General features: G+C 44.7%; 1 protein-coding gene across 2 annotated transcripts in view; it reads right to left on the bottom strand.

Moving 5' to 3' along the window:
• Positions 1 to 7,251: 7,251 nt before the first annotated feature.
• The window catches only part of LOC6598087 (dual specificity tyrosine-phosphorylation-regulated kinase 2), a 54,673-nt gene continuing 52,544 nt past the window's right edge, over positions 7,252 to 9,380 (bottom strand). For both annotated transcript variants that reach the window (XM_026987425.1, XM_002023223.2), the window contains one exon: positions 7,252 to 8,355. In XM_026987425.1, coding sequence (XP_026843226.1) covers positions 7,313 to 8,355 — 1,043 coding nt within the window. In that variant the 3' untranslated portion in view covers positions 7,252 to 7,312. The remainder of the gene's footprint in view (positions 8,356 to 9,380) is intronic.

Genomic DNA, 9,380 nt, shown 5'->3' with positions numbered 1-9,380 from the left:
GGGCGGGTATCCCGCTGCGATCGCAGAAGGCGATCACTGCTGGCTTACATCACATCAAGGTACATTTGGAAGGGGATCCGCATGTCATTATGCTTGATTTGATCTCTTAATGGACAGTCGCGCCATGAGTAGCTCGGGGATCTGTTTGGGGATGGAACTGTTTGAATAGGAACTAAATTAAATTTATTTCATCTGTTCTTTATTTACTCAATACTGTCAGCATTCACAAGAAGGAATAAATCATAATGATATCTGTGCCTTTATCATATGATATTTAATCCTAACGATCCCAAGTATCTACTGCATCCAACACTTTGACCTAAAATAAGCTTTAAGGCGATCTTTTCTTTGGTGATTTTGTTGAATGTCTCCATCATTTTTCCCTTTAACTCTGGCCTTTGATTTGGACATTTTCCCCGCAAGATAATCTCTGTACAACTTTCCCAATTCTTCCGACCTACCCAACCGATCGAGTTAGTTTAATTATTAAATTGATTTCCTCTTGTATAACAAGTCATTCATAGTTCCCGACACAAAAAAAACAACGCATTTCTTATCAGAAACAGTGGTACACCGTTCAACAAATTATTGCATTTCCAGCTTTCCACCCAATTATTGCATCAATTTTCCCAGACCCCAAACAATTCAGTGGCGGGTCTAACGACTAATCAACTAATCCATCAATCAGTTTATCAAGTGGGCATTTCAACGCCGGCTTCAAGAAACATATTTTTGAACTTTCCGACTCCGAACAGCCAATTATCCGAAGCCCGAAATGCAATTCTAGAAAATACTCACACCCGTACCAGTAACCGTTCCGTACCCGAGCTCCCTTCAAGTAGCGATTGCATAATCAGCAAGCAAGCGCCAGAGAGCTTATCAGGTTCGGCTTCGGCTTCGGCTTTGTGCCCTCACAGACAATGATAATGGCCTATGATGATACTATGGTTCGGGGTTCGGGGTTCGGGGTTCGGGGTTCGGCTCGCTCGCCGGTTGTCCAAGTCATTGACTGCAGTCCGGCTCTCCTCGGGTTTTGGGTCTTTGGTTGCTTTTGTGTGCTTAAATTTTATTTGATGGCTTTCTTTGTTGACCGATCGGGCTGTGAGAAAAGCCTTTACACAATATCCAAATCGGTGGAAAATATATTTTCACCTGCTCGCGGGTTGGATTGAATTGTTTGCACAATCCCAAGAGATGTACTCAAGAGAGTATTCAGGAAGTTAGCCCCTTGTCAAATCAATTTCTAATTACTCGATTTTTAATTGCTTTTTTCATAGTTTCTGCGTGTTTCTCTCACTCTCCTCAATCTCTCTGTCTTTTGGACTCGTGTTTTTGTAATTACTTCCCACACACAGAGCCAGTTTTGATTGATAATTGCCAATTTCGCTACATTGTTAATAGGATGCCATCAAAACGTAGCTCCCAGGGTCATGCCCAAATTTATAAAAATGTCCGGTGGCAGTTGGGATCTTGTCTTCGATCAATTACATCCAGCCGAGGGTGTAACTGTTTGTGTCTCCGAATTGGTAGTGGGATCGTTGCTCACTGTATCGCTCTGCCCTTGTTGATAGTCATCTAAGTTTCTTTATATGATCCACAAAGCCTTGCCCTCGCTGTATCCTAAACTGCCGAGCTGGCCTCTGACAAAGACATTTATATCTAGCTGCAATTTATTTTATGGCAAACGATATAACAGCCGCTCCCCCACAAAAAGCGAGGATAAGTGCCATGAATGACATCATGGCTAGTCCCAAGAAAGAAAGGAAATCTCATAGATGTAAGCCGCTAAAAAAACCATAAGCGAGATCATAGATCAGCGAGAAAAGTTCTGAAGCGGCAGATAAACGACCTTAGAGCATGAATAATTTGCACTTTCAAAGACCAGCTCCAAATCATGATGAATGGGTAACCAATAACCAATGGACAGTCATATGTGTATCTGCCGAAGATTAACAGAAAAACAAAAGCCATTGCCAGACAGCCAGACAGCCAGAAAGCAAAAACTGAAACACCGAAAGAGACTAAATGCTTTACAAATAGCAACAACAAACTGCTTGAGGGAGAAAGACTTTCACCTTGCGACGAATAATCACAAGAAGAAAGAAGCAAAGATATAAAAACACAAACCGGAGAAAAAAGGCAGACAAAGTCGAAGCAGAAGCGGCCTTCGAGAGAGCCTCCATGCCACGGACCCGAAACTCCCAACCAAACCGAACCGAACCGATCCGAGCCCGATCTGCGATGGCCTCACCTGGCAACAAGTGGGCACCATTCAACGACAAGCATGAGGGGATCATGATCGCCGGCAGGAGAAGAGGACAGGCGCTGAAGAAGCCACCGCAGCCGTACGTCAATAAACCTTTGACTCAATGACGCTTATCACTGCTCGGCCCGAACGATTCCCCTCATGGGGAATCGGCTCGGCGGTGTGAACGATCATGGCTGGATCGTGAGCTGGCAACTTTTACTTTTCATTCAAGAATGAGGCGGGCGCTTCGACGCATCTGGGAATCTGGGAATCTGGGAATCCGGGCGTCTTGGATTAAGTCATATGGCTGATCCGCAGCGCGTACTTAGAATTCTACTTTCCCCGACATCTTGCGCCTTGTCAATGCCCACGCACCACACCACTTACGAGCCAAAAGTGAAAACAAAACGCAGTGCATTTGAAGCTGTCAAGCTGATGACAGGCCGAAGATCTTCAGGTATGCTATAGTACAGCACAGTGCAGTACAGTACAGCAGTGTTGTGTGTTTCTATTTGGTTTGAACCTTTTTTGGATAATTGTCTAATCGCTGAAGTTTATTAAATATTTTGAGAAACGATCCCCTCAAGTAATTACCAAGTGCCGCTTTAAATGCAAACACAAATTTGTACAAATATACAAATCTTAACTCCACACTGAAATTGGCAATTCTGTTTAAACGCTGTCGGAAATTGCATAATAGTTCACGCAAACAGAAAGATACACAAAAAAAAAACACTAAAAACACGAATCAATAAAATAAACTAAATTAACCAACGCGAAGAGCCCTCAAGGCATCCCAAATGGTGTCACGTGGAATCATTATTACCGACACCATCACCATCGTTGGGAAAGAAGAAGTGGAGCCGACAAAAGTAGACTGGAAGGAAAATTAATACATTTTGATAGATTGCCTATTATTGCTTCCGTTCGAATTTGATGGTTTGACAAATCAGTGAAGGCCGGCACTCACCATAAGCTCCCACGCATCGCGAAAAACTTTCCTGGTGGTCTTTCGAGCATGTTCGGCCTGGGCACTCTGGAGTCGCCTGCCTGCCTGCTTGCACCGCGCTGCTAGCGACTGCAGGTCGAGCGGTGCCACTCCTCGAGGCACTGCGTTATCTGGATGTGCAGAATATGCCAGCCATCTTCGTTCGTTATACATATATCTGGCTCAGTATGGATACGGTCTCGATGTAGCCAGTTCTCGCTAATTTCCGAGCAGCACGGAGCTGGGATTTAAGGACCTGCACTGTGACTACGACTGGCTTTTCCTGGCATATTGGGCGCGCGTTGTTATGCATTTCCATCCATTTCATTTTCCATGGCCAAGTCTGTCCAGGCGAGTTTGCGTAATAAAATGCATTTGAATTTGGCTAAAATGCAAACATACGCAGGTCTGCTTTTCGCATTTTGTGTATTTACTGTCGCTGCGTTGTGCTTTTCCACACTGGAATCGATGGCAAAGAGAACGTACAACGGAACGACCCTCCAACGAGTCGCCTTTTGGAAGCTCGTATCAGTTTGAAATCGGGCGTGTATTATATAGATATAATATTGGTGTACATTTCTTTTTCATAATTTTAGATAATATGCATGGTAATTTGTATGATCCAAAAAAAATGTAATAAAATACAGCTTCTCCGGCGCCTATTGCGGGCTCCCTTGGAGAATACCGAAATTGTGAAATACACTTGTTACAGTGAAATCTAACAGAAGTATGGGTACACAATTTGGGTGCTCTAGCTCTGATAGTCTGCGATTTGTGGATGCCACAGATTTTCGTCCATTGCGGGGGCTTAAAGAGGTGGGGTAAAATTTTGAAGTGCACATGTGCAGGTTCGATATCACAGGAGTGTGGATCCCAAATTTGTTTACTCTAGCTCTTATAGTATCTGAGATAAACGCGCTCACTTTTTGCGAAAGGTAAAGCCGACCATGAAACGTGTGTGTTACAGAAAGACAGAGCGAAAGAAAATTAAAATTTTTCATAATTCTGGCAATAATTATGATACGTTTTTGGTTTTCTCGTATCTTTAAAATTGTGGATGCCACAGATGTTCGTCATTTGTGGGCGCGGAAAGGGGCGGGGCGATGTTTTTAAATACACTTGTAACAGTGACATATCACAGAAGTTTGGATACAAAATGTCGTTGCTCTAGCTCTCATAGTCTCTGAGCACTAGGCGCTCGTAGGGACGGACAGACAGACATGGATCAATCGACTCGGCTATTGATGCTGATCAAGAATATATATGTATACTTTATGGGGTCCGAAACGCTTCCTTCTGGACGTTACACACATCCGCTTTCACCACAAATATACTCATTTATACTAACTGTACACTCATTTCGATTATCGGGTATACTTACGCTTTTTTGAGCTTTGAGAGCCATCTTGTCTTTTTAGTCATATAAGAAAAAAACGAATATTCAAGTAACGCAAATTTTGGTGATTTTTTTGTTAAACTATATTTTATCTTTCAATTTAAAACATAATCACTAATCCCTCTATGAAAAGGTAATCTTTATTCTACCATCAAAATTTTTTTATTTTTTTATAGTTTTATGCATTTTATTCGCGTTTGAAGTTGAGCAAAAGAAAACGGAATATTAAAGTTACTCCCTATATGTTCAACTGGAACTTAGAACTGTATAATAGACTGATATAATATAAATATATACTATAAATGGACAAATTTTAGAGACACTGAGAATCGGGGTAATTTTACACGTTATACACGTATTTGACAGAAGATTTCCTACATGAGCAAGCCGAATAGTATGCAAAGGAAACGGATGTATTTTGTGCGCAGAATTCGTGTAGAATGTATCATGTACTTGTACATCTACATTCTGAGCAATGCACTGTGGGCGGAAATGCCCTTGATTAGGAATATTAGGAACTTCTCGAAATAAGAAAGATTTTTAGCGGTTACTCTATTTCGTTGGCCACTCATCTAGGTCAGGTGGATTCATAACGTGTTTATACATATGGGTGCTCATATCAAAAGATCTGCATTAATCGTTTCTCGGCATTCAATTAAAAGTCGAATTTTTGAGTACATAATTTTTCATTTATTCCTTTTTTTGTTGTAATTCTTGTAGTTGTAATTGATTACATGTCGTTTTCTCGATTTATACAATTAATATGGTTCATTAATTTAAAATTGATATATACGTATATATGTATTTTGTAATTATAAGTCGGTTTCCATTTATATGGTTTCCTTCATTTAGTTTAATTTAATTTAAATACTAAACGTTAAATTCGAACACACTTTGTAAATCAAGTTTTGTTTTGCTGTGGTTTTGTTTCTGTTTTTGTCAAAATCCATAATAAAACATACATTGAAGAAAGTATTGGATATACATAATACATATGTACGAGTTACGACGAGTGGCAGAGAACAAATTTATAAATAATACGAAACAAGCTCCAAGGATCGCAGCTGTGGGTATGGTATACATACTATACGAGTCGAGTACATACTATTCATATTGTAAATATTAGATATTGTAGTCTAGTCTAGTGCAATGCGATATATCCAAAAGTCATGAGCAAAAGTTGCAATTTGTTTACAGTGTTATCTAAACTTACGGTATTACGGTATTACGGGTTAGGCTACAAACATCGTTCTAACGACAGTCTAGACTCGGTAAACACACACTTTTACCCAGCTCGAGTGGTTTTGTTTTCTTTGTTTAGTGTCTGTCTATTTTAAAATGAACAAACTGTAATTTGAATAAAATTTTATTTATTTGCTTGATTTTCTTCCACTAATACGGTTTACATAGATGTGGCCGGCGCTCTATAATTATTGTACGGCTATTCTGTTCTGTTCTGTTCTGTTCTGTTCTCATCTTCTGAATTTTCTAATTATTGTGGTATTGGCCGTTTTGGTTGGCTTATCTGCACAAATGATTATAGAGCTTAGAGTTATGCTAAATCTAATGTTTATTAAATATGTGTTTTCGTTAAATTATGACATGTATTCCGTGCAGATGGGGGCAAAGGGGCGTGGGACCTCATACTCGTTCTGTGTGGGTATTACTTCATTCATTCTCATGCAAATCGATCATGCAACTTCACGCTGATTGGGGGCTAGCTTGCTGTGATGTGTGGGTTGGCCATTGAACGCACCCCGACCCGAGCTCTTAACTTACGAATACAGTTACAGTAACAGTTACAATTACAGTTAAAGATATATAGATACATTTCATTTCTGTTTTGCATATGTAACTAATAACAGCCTTGATACTGTTGCAAAAGACATGGAAGCTGTATGAAATTGTTACAGATTTGAGTCGCCCGTGTACACACGTGACCCTAAAAATACGAGTATGTATATGTATGTATGTGTGAGAGTGGGGCAGTTGGGGAGTTGGAGATGCGTTGGGTGAGTCGTTACAAATGTTGTCTACATCTATGTTTAGTATATGCCATATCTTATACACTATATCTAGGGTATGTTGTTCCTTTGAGCTGGCTTCTGATTTCGTTTTATCTGACGGTTTCTTTTGTTCATGCTGAAGAGTACACTTTTCGTGTAGATGCCACCGTGCAACACCTTGCCACGGGTCTGTTCAAAAATGGAGGGAAGAGAATACTTTCGGGGGGGTTTGGAGAATACGATAGGGAATACCTTTGGCTATGGCAGTAGCGAAATAAGATAGTTTGGGGAAACTTAGAGAATACTGCAAAGTGCTGCAAGAACCAGAACCGCAAGGGGACTGACTATCCTAGATGGACCTACATACATATTTCGAGTGGGGGTGGATGGTGTTTGGGAGCAAGTGGGAGTACAACAGCATTGCGCTCACAGCGGCGCACAATTATATCTTCCTATGTAGCTTATAGGACAGATACTATAACTAGGCAGGGACTGGCTGAATCAGAGTCCCTTTCCTACTCCTACTCCTGCTCCTGCTCCTGCTACCGCTACTGCTCCTCCTCGCGCTCCTTGACGGCAGCGCACTGCTGTGGACGCCACTTCTAGCTCCAGAAGTCCATCATGTTGACCAGCTTGCACTTTTTGAGCTCCAGTTTGGTGGGGCGGGCTCGGAGTCAAGCCCTCCCAAAGATGGCTCTGTCGGAGACATCGCCAGTGGACTGAGAGTGCGACATGGCGCCACTGGCCGCACCATTGCTCACCGGCTGGCCGACTGCTGCGTGGTGATGGTGATGGTGGGTGGCCGTGGCAAGCGTGGCCGTCGACGCGTTGTGGTGGTTCACATTGTGATGGTTGTGCGCCAGTGTCGAGCTGCCGTATTTGGAAGACGCGCCCACGTTGCTGACCCCGTTCAGATGCTTCCTGGTGGCCGCCGAGGAGACGTGGTGGGTGCTGCCGGTGCCCACGCCCCCGTATATGCGGTGCAGCGAGTACTGCTGCACGGACTCCAGGTCGGAGACGCTTGAGGTGATCTTGGAGCGCACCGCCACCTTCTGCATGCTGTTGTACTTATCGCCGGCGCTCAGCTTGATGTCGGGCAGGTGTCCATTCGACTGGGCGTGACTGTGGCTCGTGTGGTTGATGTGGTTGCTGTGGCTGTGACTCTGCTGCTGCTGCTGTTGCTGCGGCTGTCTAGACTTGGTGGTGGTGATGGCCGCATTGCTTACTGCAGTGGTGCTGGTGATGGACGCGACCACGGGCCCTCCGCTGCCTGGTGAGATCTCTGCGAAGTTGTAGCAGGAGGACTTCTGGGAGACGCTGTTCAGGCCCGAGCTGGAGGAGCTGCTCGACATGCGGCAGCTGCGATGGCGACTGGAGGTGGAGGGCTGTAGGAATTCGTGGTGGGCCGCCTCGTCGGGCGTCATCCGCTCCGCGGGATCCCACTCCAGGCAGCGCTGCAGGAAGTCAATGAAGTACCGATCCTGGCAGTGCAAGATCTGGGCCAGTGACTTGCTACCCGGGGCCCTCTTCCGCCCCTTGGTGTTTGTGATGCAGCGCGGCGCATCCCTCGAGTCGAAGAACAGACGCCGACGCCTGGCCACCGAAATGAGCACCTTCGGCGGCAGCCCCAGCACCTCCATGATGCAGGCCAGCTGCTCCACCTCGTTCTCGCCGGGGAAGAGCGGGAATCCCGTGTACAGCTCGGCCAGTATGCAGCCTGCAAGAGAGAAAGAGCGGAAGGGGGGAAAATTAGTATTGATTTTGAGTGCAGGCCATTCTCTGCGGGGGTCTGTCGTAGTTCGCCGTTTTGGGCCGGTCAGACAAGCGCATTGACCTTGACTCTGTGCCGGCCACGTGTCCTGTCTCTGGCCCTGTCCCTGGCCTGGCCAGGCCCACTATGACATTATTTATTTCCACTGCACTTTCTAATGGACTGCCTCGGACGACTCATTGACGGAGGCTGCTGACTCATGGGGCGAGATGTCACAGCAAATTGCTAAATGAACTTTCTGCTGATTCAAGCAATTTCCTTTGAGCTGGTATTTCAATTTATTGAAGCGCCTACTAAAGCTCCACCCTGTTTAAACAGAGCAGCATCATCTGTTAGCTTACCTCAGCCTGCGACCTCATTTATCTAATGAAGCTCAAAGCAATCAAACCCGCACGCCCGCACGCCCACACGCCCACACCCACTCGCAGTATCTGTTGCAGTCTGAGACCCCTTGGAATTTGTTAACAGCTGGCATTATTCAACACGTAACCCATTTCCCTACTCCGCTCCGCTCTTCTCGTGTGCTCGTGTGTATGCTCAGTGCACAGCAACTCAAATAGGCAAGCACACGGACGACGGCACACACACGTGAAGAAGCCCAAGACAGCGGATAAAAATAAACCGAGCTGGCTTTTATTAGGCCCCGGCTTCTCCTGCCCTCGGCCCACAGCCCACGACCCACGTCCTGCGCACATTTAATGAGTCTTTTGTTGTCGGTCTCTCTCTCTCTCCGTCTCTCTGTCTCTTTCTCTCTGGCAGGAGCCCACGATATTTTGTAACGCTGACCGGACGTGGTTGTGGTCGGAAATGGGCGCTAAAAGGATGTGCGGGGTGGCCAGGAAGTGCCATTCCAAGTGGCTAAGAGCGGGCCAGAGCTGGGCAAAATTATTGTATACATAAACTTCAAGTGGGGCACTTGTTGAGTGTCCATGTGGCCCCTTCATCCGCCACCTTTGAACCGATATCTCTTT

The sequence above is a fragment of the Drosophila persimilis genome, unplaced genomic scaffold, assembly GCF_003286085.1.
Source record: "Drosophila persimilis strain 14011-0111.01,24,50 unplaced genomic scaffold, DperRS2 tig00000124-arrow-pilon, whole genome shotgun sequence".
NCBI classification, from domain to species: Eukaryota; Metazoa; Arthropoda; class Insecta; order Diptera; family Drosophilidae; genus Drosophila; species Drosophila persimilis.
The sequence above is the reverse complement of the archived record's forward strand: the minus strand, read 5'-3'. Positions and strand labels throughout refer to the sequence as shown.